General features: G+C 43.3%; 1 protein-coding gene across 6 annotated transcripts in view; it reads left to right on the forward strand.

The window, feature by feature from the left end:
• The window catches only part of LPP (LIM domain containing preferred translocation partner in lipoma), a 356036-nt gene that overhangs the window by 256676 nt on the left and 85163 nt on the right, over nucleotides 1-14197 (forward strand). For all 6 annotated transcript variants that reach the window (XM_064457579.1, XM_064457578.1, XM_064457583.1 and 3 more), the window contains one exon: nucleotides 12616-12739. In XM_064457579.1, coding sequence (XP_064313649.1) covers nucleotides 12616-12739 — 124 coding nt within the window. The remainder of the gene's footprint in view (nucleotides 1-12615; nucleotides 12740-14197) is intronic.

Below are 14197 nucleotides of genomic sequence, written 5' to 3' on the forward strand. Positions count from 1 at the left end.
GAGGAGGCCCTGACAAACAGGTTAGTCTGAGCTGAGAGGTGATAGCAGGAATCTATGAAAGGCAGACTGAGAGGGGCCCCATAGCGGGGGACAAGGACTTCAACTAAGTAAGCCCTAGAGTGTCACCTGCAAGGAAGCAGGTTTCAATCACCCCTATCCCCAGAGGGTGGGGTCTTTGTCTGCAGTGTTTGCTCTTGGTCTGGTAGCCTGGAAGCCAGTTTTCTCCCTGTGTCAGATGTTCCTGTGAAAGACAAATGCAGCTGAGGGCTCAGGGGGCTGCAGTTAGTCTGGGCCAGGCTTGGACAGCCTTGTTGACTCAAATAGTGCCTCTCGACCAGCCGATGTACACCTGAGCACATTGCTCACTTTGGCACGCTGAGCTAGATCCTCCGCTGCTGTGTAAATCAGCGAGTTCCCTGGAGCGACTCTGATTTGCACCATCTGAATGTCTAGCCCATGCTTTTCAAATAAATTCTGCAAGCAGAATTATATATATATCTCTTTGTTTTTCCCCTTCAGCCTTTGCTCAGTCAACCTGTGAGCTCCTTAATCATTAAAAAACAGAAGGGGGGCTGCTGCTGTTGTTGTGGTTGGACAGGGCACAAAAACGTTTCATAAAGTGATCTTTTTAATCCATCAAAGTGGTCGGGGTGCACCATTATGTCCAGCCATAGACCTCAGCCGCCTCAGCTTTAATTGTACACGCCACCGCCTCTTTAGGTTCGCTTCATTCTCCACGAAGTACCGCTTGACCAATTAGTGAGATAAGTTTGTCTCTAGCCCAGGAGGTATGTGGACAGCCACCTTAGCTGCGTCTCTGTACATGGAGGAATGTTTTGACAGCTAAACATGGATCTTGTTGAGCTGTCAGTTCTGCTAACTCTCCCAAGTGTCTCTTATTTATTGAGCCATCCCAGACTCAAACAAAAGACGGCACAGAAATACAGAGCGTGGCCTTCTGAGCAGGGTGAGTTTCTTCAAGCATTTGATGCCTTGAACAGCCCAGATCATTGGGTCTGTATGTCAGTGCAGTGGCTGAGCCCCCAGGCTGGCAGCAGCCTTAGAGGCTGCAACTGGGGAAATTCAGATTCCCTTCCTTAATGCACAGACTCATTTGGCTGCCAAGATCCTGGGGCTTTTTAAGAGGCTGATGGCAAAGAGGAGAATGAGGGAAAGCAGTAGAATGTCTCTGAACTCAGGGAGCCCTGCATCCCTTCTGGCTCTAGCACCAACCAGGGAATTTCTTCTCCTTGCTCTTTATTCCTAACCTGATCTGACTTGGAGACGGTAGGTACTTCCGCAGTACACAGCACAGTCCCCACAGCACAAGCACCTATGCACTTACCATCTGGAGCATTGTGACCACTAAGTAGTTCTCCATTTGGCTGGAAAGCGTACCTGTGATGGATGTGGGATCATGCATTAGATGCAGCAGGGGAAGCAGAGGGGCGAGTATTTGACATTTGAACCCCATCTAACCCTTCCATGTGGGAATCCAGTGAGACAGAGGGTGTAGTGCTCTGCTCTGCATTCCCACCCTCCCTGATGCCCCAGCAAAAACACGCACACACATACACACACGTCTGGAAACATCTGGCCAATCCCATAGCCTGAAACTGATGTGTTTTGGTTAGCATTGGGTAGTTTTTGTACAAGGGAGCTGATTCAGTAAAATGAGCTGATGCTGATACCTCTCATTTGCCCTTGCTTTCCTGCTTGCTCCCTGCTCTGAGGATACTGTTAGTCCATCCTTCCATTTCATCCAGCTATTTTGCACATTAGTCTTCCTTAAGCCACTCTCCTTCATGCAGTGGGTGCACACAGCCCTCTCTCCATGGGCTCTTGCCAGCTCTGGAAGCTGCTAGCCAGGTTGCACTTTCTTCTCCTTCCTCTCTGCCTCATCCCATCCTCTCCTCTGATGCTGGGGTCTGTCTCAGATCCCCTGCTGCACACTGCTTTCTGACTGGTCTTCCCTTCTTCCTCTTCCTGCCAGCACTTCTCTCTTGCCTTTGTATTTCTGCCTTTTTTAATTGTTATATTTATGTTGATAAAGGCTAATTTCCTCTTTCGCCTCTCTCCTTCCCCTTGTTGACAGAGCCCTCATTCCAGCTCTGAATGTGCTCCTCTCCCCTCCTGTGGGTCTTCTCTTCCAAGGGCCATCTCCTGCCCTCTCCACAAGCAGGATGAGTAGTATCTGCAGCAGCCACAAGTAGCACAGCCAACTTGGATTTTCATTCCTGTTCCAGTAGGTTGCAAGGAGGAGGTTGAGACCCTTTGAATATTGAATAGCCATGGTGAAACTTCCTCCAGCATTTTTCAATAGCCCCAGACCCCTGCTTCTTTGCCTCCCTGCCACAATTTGGCCACCAGATGGGACGTGCTGGGTCCTCAGCCTGTGGTTCTCAGGGAAAATCATTCCCCATCTCTTACTGCCCTTTTCTCAGCTCCCAGCTCCCTCTGATTGTGGGAAATTCCTGAGCAGGGACAGTGTTTCAAGGGAGACTTGGAGCTTTTATCTGAGTAATACTTAACTGCCCCAGACTGTCTTTCAGGAGAATTATGACTTTGTTGGGAAATTTCTACTGCTGTGGGCCAAATGAGATATCATTTTCATAAGTACATTGGGTGAAATAAATGATAATCTAGACGACGGGCATTTGCCCTGGCCTTTTTCCCCAAAGTGCAGTATAGAATTTGGCACTGCTTTGTCCTGAAAATATTATTTCTGATTATCCTGAGGTAATTGATAGTGAAACATGTGCAAGTCTCTTCTAAAGCAGCAGTGCTTAGGCTATCAAGATGATGTTCACTGAGGGCTGCAGCCCTCCACTCTCCTAATTCTCTTCTCTTCTCTTCTCTGCTCCTGATGGCACTGTTTAATTTCACCACCTTTTTCCTTACTGCCAAGGTGTCCTATCCTCTGCCTGGCAGCACTCAGGTTCACAGTAGTACCTGCAAGTACAGCTAATGCCTTGTGGACGCAGGCTGCAGCGCGAGTTTGCTGCCACTTTCCCAGACTCTAATGTGGTCAAGTAGTACTAGGTCTGCAAGCAAACTGCCCTCTTTTGGTGGACACCTCTATTTCACAAAAGGTGAGAGGGACTTTTTGTTTTAATCACCAGTCATTATGATCAACTCCAGTCTAGTAATTCTGTGAAGAGGCCATTGTCCTAGCTTGGGCTGGAGATAACAGAGAGGTCAGGGCTTGCTGGTAGAAGTGGTACGTGTGAGCTGCCGTGAGCCTCAACACTGACAGTCCGGGTGATTGCTCCTCATGAATTAAATAACGCATCTTTGCAAATGGTACTTGACATGATGTTAGATGGCTGAGCTGGGATTCAGGTGACCTAGAGATACCTGCAGAGGGCTCTTCATGAGGAGGCTTAATTGTTCTGAATGCAGTAAAGCTTCAGTCTCTTAAAGGTGTATAAACCAATTCAGCAACAAAACCATCCACACAGATGTTATAAAATTAGAGGGTCTCTGAGGCAGAAATTAGAGGACAAATTACTGCTTACATATTGTCTTGAGCTGTGTCAGTACCCTTTTAATACTCTTCTCTACAGTCTTTCACCACGAGACCTTGAGATGCAAGCAAATGAGCTGTCCCTCTGACTTTGAAGAATAGCAATCTTCTCATGGTTATTTGCAAATTCTCTTTTCTCTTGCATCACTGGGAGAGTTGTCATTTTGAATATTTTTTTGTCGTGCTTGAAGCATGGCTCAGCTGAGGGGCAAGCACAGTAGACGGCCTGGGCAGAATCCAGATGTCTGGTCTGTCTGTTAAGTTTCTGCCTCCTTTCCCCTGACTCAGTCACCTGAGAGACTGAAAGTCAAGTGAAGGATCGTACTCAGCACTTACACCCTCTGACGTGTTCGGAGCTCCCCATCGCTTTCCAAAGGAACTTGTACTCATTTTGTTAAAAGTGTTGGGAGCCTCCAGTAAGCGCTTCAAGAAACATGGCCTGTGCAGAGCTGAAAGAAAAACAGCAAAGCTCTTAGAGCAAAAGCAGCCACGCATGAGGGAAAGAGAACAAGTGATTCTGGGATCAGAAGATAAGTAAAATGGAGAAATTTTCCTGTCCTGAGATAAGGAAGAAATTTGAGTCCAGCATAAATATAGTTTGCTTTTGCCACACTATTGTTTTTGCTAATATTATTACTTTTATTTATACAACAAGACCACCGAGGGGCATGTTGGGAGACCTTTGTTTTGAAGATGTTATAATCTCAAAAGACAAAACGTAGGCACATATGAGTGGAAGGAGGCAGAGCTTTGACTACCAAAGATAATTAATAATAGTCATAATTTGTACTTATTCAGCATCTTTCATTCAAGGATCTCAAAGCATTTTGTAATGAAGAGTTCATTGAGACTCTCAAACTCTCTTGAGACAGCCAAGCATTATGAACACCATTTATAACAGCAGGGTACAGACTGGTTAAGAACATTGCTGAGGATAAAACTCCGGAATCCTGCCCTCCAGGATGCTGAACCAAGCACCCACTCCAGTCTGAGAAGCTGTTTTTACTGTAATTTATATGTGTAGTCTTTTAGTGTTAAGCAAAATGTGTAGTCTTCATTTAAGTCACTGGTGTCCTGGGAAGTGTAATGGCCCATGTCACAGTTGACTAAAAGTGAGACTACAGATAGTGGGTTAAACACATTTGGTTAACCATTTGTTTGCTGTTATAGTTTTCATATGAAAAAAGCTTAGATTGAAACCTGTCTTGGTGATGGAAAGTGATGTGATTTTAACTTTCTTTGTGTATTAAAACAGAAACCCAATTTGCATATTTTAAGTATCTTTTCTAGCATATTCAGGCATCTGGCAAGAAAGCTATATTTAAACTGTTAATACAGTATGAATGCAAGTTTCACATGCAAAATTAGTACCATAAAAAATGTGAGATTTATTTTTCTTTTGAAACAAGTGATGCCCCAGCACTTCTGTTTTTGTTACCTGATAAGGCACTGCAGCTGGGACAACCTATTTTTTCAATAGGCGACGAACCTGAACCGCAGGGCAGGTGGTGCTCATTGCACAAACACCCAGTCCAACCCCCAGCACCACATGGTGAATGGCGGTGAGCTCCCTCGTCGCTGTGGTCTGCCAGAGAAGGCACTGCACCAGAGGTGTGCGTAAGCCTGTCACGCAGTGTCATTTTTCAACATCTGAGAAGATGGTTGAGCTCTGCCTTTGTGAACTGTTTTGGAAAAGAGAAACTTAAAAAGAATAAAGCTCAGTCATTTCTTTGTGTTTTAGGGCTGCTTCTGGAAGGGTAGGTTTTGGAAGGACAATACTTTTTTCGGTGGTTTTATTGTGGCAATGAATTGTCTGGGCTACTTGTGTACTGTGTGAGCAAACACATCTCTTTTCATCAGTATGAATTTTGAGCATTCCCATTTTTACTAGGTGTGCCCCTGTGCTTGTCCTATAAGATGGGAATGTGGCTTCCTTGGTAGGAAGACCATGAGCCTCGCTTCAGAGTGCTACTTGCTGTTATCAGAGTCCCCCACAGCTCTATGTGTTTCAGTAGTGCTACCTTGGATTTACACAAGGGAGCTCTGTACAGGTCTTGAGGCTCATCATCACCCCAGGGAAGAAGCCCTAGATGGCACTATGTGCCCCAAGATGTATAGCCAACATGACAAGAAGCTAATTCAAACCCATCTACAGCACTTCCCTGCGCAGCTTGGGACTGTCTGCTCTGTTCCTATGGATGCTTATGGCTCCTCTCTGAAACTGAGAATTTGACCTGCTGATAGTAGTAAATATAATGCTCAATTAATTAATGCTTTGAAGGCATCCCTGGAAGCCTACAGTTTTATGACATAAAGAGGAGGGGAATCAATAAGCAGCCTATGGGCTCTTTACTGCTGGTGATGATACATGGGAATAAGAGAGTGCTTGACCCTGAGCCCAGAGAGATGTGGCAAGGCAAGCAGCTTAGAGCAGAATAAAGCCTTCAATCTTGAAACAAATAGACGAGTATTCATAGGACCTCCTGATGTAATTTTATGAAGCAGACCAAGCTCTTCCAGCCAAAAACATAGGGCTAAAATGATGCAATCTTTTTATCCATATATTGGTATAATGGTGATGCCGCATTTTCCCTCTCAGCAGTACCATCCAGCTTGTGCCTTGAGTTCCTGTCTTTTTTAAATGTGCCTAAAATGTCTGTTACCAAAGTAAGTGGGGTTAATAGGAAAATACAAAACAAAACAGCCTGCTCCCCTTTTCATATGATAAGCCTTGACAAGTAAAGTGTATTTGTGTAATGATAGGGCCAAGAGGCCTCAGGCAAGATCAAGCACTGCTGCACTTGTTTCCATGTATACATTTAAGCACCAATGTGGCTTTAAAATATAGTATTTTATAGGTGTTGTTCTTTGAAATATAGTTTAAATCAACTGTTTCCTGAGATAACATGTAAAAAATTTATTACTTGGAGATCTGTTTGGTTTGCTTTTTCTAATGAGAAATGGCCAATGTTGCTCCATAAAAATCTAGCTCACCTCCTGTTAACTCTGAATATATAAACAAACCTCGGTGTCCAGCAGAAATGGCGACTCTCCATAAGAGAAGTGGAAGCTGTCATTTAACACAGTCATGCTCAATGCAGAAGCAAGCAGCGTAGTGGTGTGTTTACAGATTATCCAACTTTTATAACACCTAGTAAAAATAACCAGCCCTTCCAGATTCAGAACATTAGCGAGAATGTGAGGAATAGCAAGAAAAGCTACTTAGTCTGTTTGCGTATAATAGAATACAAACAATCAAAGGACAAAACAGTGATGCTCATTTATTGCTGTGCTTGATGATTAATAAAACACTCTGTCTCTCTGTAGTCACTTACATCGCAGAAGCTTTGAGAACTTTGCAAGCACTGATTAATTAAGAGAGAAATATTGTTAAACCCATTTTACAGAGCAGTTAGGGTGCACATACGGTGATCCTATTGAATTCAGTAGCAGTATGCAGAGACCAAGATTTTGTTTTCATGACTATAAGCTGAAACCTGGGTTCCATAGAGTTGAAACGGGCATCTCTATGAGCAGCCTGATTTTCAGAACTCCTGGGAACTTCTCAGCTATTTAATGATTTTGTATTCTGGCTCTATTCTCTTCCTTTTAAAACTATCAGACAAGAGACCTCCTCTTCCACCTGCTTAAATCCCAGTTTCACAGTGTAAGAAAAAAAGATATTTGGGTGAAATTGCAGGCTGTGAAGTTAAACCAGAGAAAAATATTTTTATTATTATTGCTCAAATTCTGTGTAAATTACTGTCACAAGGGATCATTGGAACTAAGAGCTTAGCAGGATTAGAACAGGACCAGGAATGTGCATAGATAGCTAAAGTGAGGATACAGTTACAATAATGAAGTTTAAAAATAAAGAAAAAATCCTCTAGAGCTTTGAAGTAGTTTTGAAAGTGTCCTATTTCAAAGCAAGCTGGTGTTTAACAAATGAGGGCTCTGCTGACAGAGCTGCCTGCTCTGGATTGCTGGTTTGCTGTGGAAAGCAGTGGCAGGGCAGGTAGGCAGTGTGCAAACCGGGGTCTTATCCCACTCCGGCATGTCCCGGAGGAGACCTCGCCCCTGCCTGCCCAAAGACTTGTGATTTCGGGCTGCTCACATGGTGGGAGGTCACTGGCTGTCAGTGGGTACCTCCTCATGCAGGGCAGCTTCTTCAAGTGATCTCGATGAGTTATTCTCTGACCAGGAATAGACCAGGAACGTGCGTGTTGCAGGGAATCTAGGCAGAATTGTCTTTTCAGGAATCTGTATGTACTCTGGCAGCTGTAACTTCCCACTGAGAAAATAAATTAAATATTTTAAAATATTTTTTCCAGTGCATATCCTCTGGAAGAGAGATCCGTTGGCCAATTATAAACTGAATTACAGCTGCAGGCAATCTTGGTATTTCTTTGGGAGCTCGACTCATGAGAGATGTGGCACCATGCTGGATTTTTTGGTCTGAAAGTTTGCGATTGTTTTGGACACTCAATAACTTAAATGAAAAAGTATGGTCTTTGTCAGACCATTGAATAAAAAATGTGCTGCGATGCTATTTAACTGTTTATTTAACTGATGATCAGTTTTGGTAAGTGAAGTGAGAGGGAAGTGCTAACTTTATGCAGATGAGCAAGAAGAAAAAAATGAAAGGGAAAGTATCAGTGAAAGATGTTTCTGGCTGTCTTTCAATTCCAAATTAGGCTAATTCTACCTTCTGAAAAGAAGATAATTTCCACGTTTCTGTAATTGGGAACACATAATTGAAGTTATTTTCTCTCAGAGAGAAACAGCTTCTTCTACGACATTTGCAAATGGACAAGAAAAATGACCATATACAGTGCACTCTGAATGATGGTGCATTCATCACAGTGTCATCTTCAGATGTCTTTGCAGATTTTGAATTGTGGTTTTTACCCATTTGGGTAAAAATTTATATGTGGATGAGGAAGGTTCATGTTTGTGACTGCACCTCACTAACTGCAGAGCTCCCTTTTCTGGACAGCCATTACATCAGAGACAGCTGATTACCAGTGAGGTCTGGGGTAGAAAACATGTGCCAGAGAAGCACTGAAACACGTATCAACTTCGCATACCAAAATAATTATTCAGTGATTCCACGCGACTGCTTCTTTTGACCTGGCTTTTTAGGAACTGAACTCTAATGAGGAAGATGAGCCAGATGTTGTTGCAGCGCTTTGAGAGTGGCACAAACAATTAAATCACTTCCTTTCGTTTGTAGCATGAAGATATTTTCTGCCATGGAGTTTAACCCTGGGAATGCTGGCATTTTTGTAGACATCCCATTAACTAAGCATGCAGGACAGTGTTTCTTAGTGAATGCATTTGCATCTGCACATGTAACTGCAGTCGTTGTGCTCTTCCATGAGGTTGCTTGGTATTTGATGGCAGTAGCAAGGGTGGGACTCGGGTGCTCCTGCTCCCAAAGCATGCTGGCTTTTTGTCAACTAAGGCTCTTTTCCATTTTCATGGGTCAGTTTATCATCCCTGACTTTGCTGGGATTAGTGAGGCAGAGGGATGCTTGGAGGATTTTGGAGGCCATGTTGCAATTTGGCCCCAGCTTTGACCTGTCTGTAGCTCAGAAATATATATTTATGTGCATTGAGGCATAGTGGGGAAAATGCATGAAGATAACTGTGGTAGATTAGACAGCAAATTGGATTTCTAGGCAGCCTTGATCATTTTACAGATCAGGAGAAAATAGAGGAAGTTTAATAACAACAACACAGCTCTGTTTTGTAAGGAAAGCCAGAGTTATATTTTTTCCCTGACCTAACAAAGGAGGAGGAAGGAAACTGTTTTGCTGAAACAAGCATTTTAGATTGGGCTAAGGTTACACTTTTCTGTCTATGTGTGTGTGCGTGCGTGTCCCAGCAAACTCAACAGCATGTTCATATGCATGAAATGCATTTTCCAGGAGGCACATAGTCAGCATGTGCCATGCAAGGAGGAAAAAGATGTGCCTAGCACTGCTTAAATGTTGGTCAAAAAGGCATAGCATTTTAGTCAAAATAAGTTAAAGCATCTCATAACAATGTGGTTGGTGTTTGTTATTTTTGCTGACATTGGGTACTGGATAAGAAATCTGCCTGGTTTGGAAAAGTGCAATGTAGATAAAATACGAGAGCAGCCTATTTATTGTGTGTACAAGGCAACGTGGTCTCCAAAACCAGAGAAAGTCAGACAGAACTGAAAATTGGCAGATTTTGGTCTTTCCTTTTAAATGGCACAGCTTACTGAAGTGGGCACGAGCAGGGCCCCCAACTGGGCGGTGTGGGAAGCTGGCATGGAAGAGAGGGAGAGGCTTCACACATTGCCTGCCCAGGGTGTCCTGCCGAAGCCTGGCTGGTGGTGGCCTGCAGATGAGGTGGCTTTGGGTCAGGGAGTGGCCAGCGTAGGTCTGCAGTGCTGAGGCTGGCCCTGGCGGGCTGTGTGCGAGGCTGAAGATGTGGGACTCGCAGCAGCCTAGCTGCAGGTTTTGTCTTTGCCTGAGAGCCCGCATGTGATGATGGGCAAATCGCTTCAGCTCCATGCATCTTGCTTCCTTTTTCTCTGAACAGACAGCCGCTCATGCCTTCTGTTTTGGTCCATTTCTATTATAAGGCCCAAGGGTAAAAGCAGTGTTTCAGATTATGTGTGGACAGAGCCTAGCAAAAAGGCTGGAGCATGGTGCTTCCACGTGTCCGTGCTGCAGTGGTGATTGCTAATGGGAGAAATACAGGGATGAGGCCATCATCAGCTTTGTGCTGTAGTCTTCTCCATGTAAAGTCTAGGGAAAGAGTCTCATTTGATGGGGTGGTGATGGTCATTCCTTCTGCATGGAAACTGAAATAGGTACAATAGATGGAATAATATTTTAAGAGGCCCAGTTGCCAGATTGATTTCTCAAGCTAATAAATCCTTGGCTGCACTTGCTGTGTTAAAATATACGTTCGGGCAAGATTCATGATCAGGTCTTAGGAACGAGTGAGCAAAGGAAGAAAATAGGTTGTTCCAAGATTAAATGCTTTACATTTGGCACCTTTAATTGGCTTATTAATAAACCTTTTTTTTAGGGTTATGCTATTTATTATTTCTAATGAAATAGTTGTCGACTGGTCTTCTAAAAACAGCCACAAAGCACTGGCAAGGGCATCTGAGTGTGCTGGGTCAAGTACCTGGCTCTGAAACTCCTAGTCGTACGAGTAGCCTTATCCCCTCCAAGATTACATATCCCACAGAGACAGCACTTACATGACTTGGAAAGCAAATACAAGGCCTGTGCACCATACAGGTCTGTCTCCCCATATTAAAAAAAAAAAGTTGTGGTAACCCAAACTCATCAGCGTGGTTGCATTTGTACAGTAGGGTGTACTGAGGTGTGTCTGGACGTTCAGGATTTCCAGATGCTGAACACCTTCCTCAGAACAACTTCTAGGCATCCAGAAGTCCTGGACAAATGTACAAAATCCTTCAATATTGCTCAGAACAAAATCCCTGAGCAGGAAAATAAAACATCTGAACGTGTGGCAAATAGACCTCACGCAGCCCTCCAGGGAAATTCATCCAGCCTGGGGCTTATTCCAGGTGTCCTTTCTTCCAGGGGACCATGCCGCCCACCTCCCTTGTGCACTGCTGCTACTCTGTTAGAGAGCAGTTGGCGGGCAGGCAGCGGGTGCAACTGCCCTATTGCATGTGCGCGGCAAATCCAGCACTTCCAGGGAGTGCGGTCATGCTCATGGGTGCAGCACCTGTGAGATAGATCAGGTCAAGAAGTGAGGGGGGTGATGGTGTACAGCTTAGCATGGGCCCTAGGAAAATAAATATGAAAAGGTCAGGAACATGCAAGTGTTTGGTTTCTGGGAGTGGATGATTGAAGTATTACTGCTAAGCGCCGTTTTGAGACCTTCTCTACATTGATTGATGTCTCATTTGAAATCTCCTTCTTGCCTGAAAGAAAAAAGTGTGAAAGCATTTAGTTAATTCTCTTGCAGTGCTTTAAAGCTGCTGTTCCCTGTTGAACATGACTGGCTCAATAAAGATTCATCATGTCAGTGTAATCTCTCTAAGCCAGAAAGAGTTGGCCAGTGGATTGTGTCTTCAGTGATTTTACATTTTCTTCCCATATGAGTAGGTATGGAGCATAGAAAAATGCTTCCTTGTAGACTAAGGCTCATAAGTTTCATATCTAAGGTCCAATCTTTGATGAAGGCAGCAATTAATCAATGAAATCACTTGCTTTACCAAAATGCTGCATAGTTAGTTTTCACATGCAAGTCTTTCAAGAAAGCAGTGCATACAAGGAAAGCTGGGTCAGCATTTTTTAATCCTGCAGTGACCAAATTTCTCATTATGGACACCAAACTTAGCTTCTTCTAAGAAACTTCTAGGCATGAGACTATTTCTGTGCTTCTCAAGATATGCCCGTATTTCTACTGTTTTCCAGGGAGAAGACTCATTGAGAGAGACTGCAAATACTGCATGCCAGCTGTTAGCGTGTGAAGGCCAAGAGGTCTTGGTTTCTAAGCACATATTAAAACATTTGTATCCCTAGTACTAAAAATCTGTGGACCAGCTCCTACTCTCACTAATGTTAACAGCAGGATTTGTGTCAAAACAAACAAAAAGAGAACATAACTAGCAGCTCGGGATTATCTATCTTTGTCAATATGCTCCACCACTATAGGAATGATTGTTCTAGCATCTTTTATATTGCGTTGTTAAGTGATGGGAGCTTTTGCCAAATCCAAACTGAAATGCTTCCAAAGCCTTTTTCAGTGTTGGAAAATGTTTGTATCAAGTTATCCTTGGAATAATTTTCTCCTTTTATTTATTATTATGTGCTACCCAGTAGACAGCTAATTATGAGGCACAGAATACTTCTCATTCTAGGAGGATATATAGCACTTCACTGGATGTTTTTAGGAGTCCGTTTTCATTACACTAAATGAGATGTTTACTAGCATGAATTTTTGTTTTTAAAAAAAGCAAAAATATGACAAAGAATGAAGTTCAACACTGAACAGCCAATGTGCCCTCTTACTGTGGGCGAATGCTTTTATACCACATCACAGACTGTTTGTCTTCTCTTTTTCAGAGTGGGTATCCAAGTTCCGGACCTGCATCAAGCACTCCTGCCTTCAGGCCTGAGGATGAGCTGGAACATCTGACCAAGAAAATGCTGTATGACATGGAAAATCCACCCTCTGATGACTACTTTGGTGAGCATTGCCACGTCACAAGTGTTCGTAGCCCCTTTCTGTATTTACCAGGTTCAGTAATGGGAAGGCCTGGCAGCTGCACTGTTAATGTAGTGACATTCTTATTGATGGATTTGCTTTCCATGCTTGGGCTGGATGTGCAATCATCCGTAGGAGTTCCTCTGTAATTTCAGCATAAATCTCATGCTCACTTGCTGTATGTTTATAGTCTTTCGGGTTATAAAGTTGAATTTCTCAGTCTCTGGTTCATTTTCACACCATCTGACCCCAGCTTCTAGGCTATAAGACTGAATTCAGGTGCAGTGCACTGTCTTGCCCACCTGCCCCATCCCTTCTCATTGCAGCTGCAAAAAACCTGGCAACATAAATGTGTTCTGCTCCCAAGGCATGGATTTTCATTTTCTGTATGCTGGCATAGATTAAAAGAAAGTCCATTTTGAGTCAATCAGGTTGGTTTTATATGGGGACCTGTTAGCCCAGAACTGGGTCCAACAAGTACGAGCTAAACAAATCTGAACTGATTTGCTCATAACCATGTCATTTCCTTGCCTGGAAAAAGATAAGCAGCTAATTTCCTTCTTAAGTGGTATAGAACAGAATTTTCTGAGACATCTATAGGTGTAAAATATATGTCTTGCCTTTATATAAAACACAGGTGATATGGCCTCTGAACACTGAATTAAAGACAAGAGCCTTGGGCACATTTGGTGCGTCTTGTCTGTATGCTTAGTTTCTTACAGGCTTGGGTGATAGTGTTGTTAGGAAACAAACTGCTGTAGTTTGTACAGTTAAAGACTAGGGTAGGCCATTCATTCTGTGTTCTTTATCTTCCTTCATTTCATCTTTTCTTAAAAACTTCATTTAGATTGCCCCCTAGGTCTATTTGCCATAGATTTTATTTGGACCAAAACATTTCTGGCTTAAAGAAACTTTCAGGGTTTGGTTTAATCAGAAAGCAGGTGGGACCAAGGTTTCACTAATAAACAAAGATCTTGCAGTGACAAGTATCTGATTACCTGAGAAGGTCAAGATGTTCTCATCAAACAAACATTGCCTGTGAAGATAGGGTTGATATAAGACCCCATTCTCTATCAGTACCTTCTACCTTCTATGGTCTCCACCCTCATCTCTTCTGACATTGATAGTCATCAGAGTTGATGACTAGCACAGATATGAGGTGTGAGCAAGAATGACTAACTGAAGAGAGGATAACCCCAGAGCATTTTCTATGCTGCTGCGTTTGACTTAATCTCTGCCCCCATCCATTTGTGTTCGCTCTCTGATATTTTAAAAGCGAAGCAACAATCAAACAAACATAACGTGTTTAGCCATTAGCACAGGCAGGCAAGAGGGAGAAACCTTTTTCCTGTTCCCTTCAGGCAAATGGCTGAAGCCCTGAAGCATGAGATTTTATTACAGTCATTTTCTTAATGCAGAGCTGTGAGTGGCAGGAAATGG

This window comes from Phalacrocorax carbo, chromosome 7, assembly GCF_963921805.1.
Source record: "Phalacrocorax carbo chromosome 7, bPhaCar2.1, whole genome shotgun sequence".
Taxonomy (NCBI): Eukaryota; Metazoa; Chordata; class Aves; order Suliformes; family Phalacrocoracidae; genus Phalacrocorax; species Phalacrocorax carbo.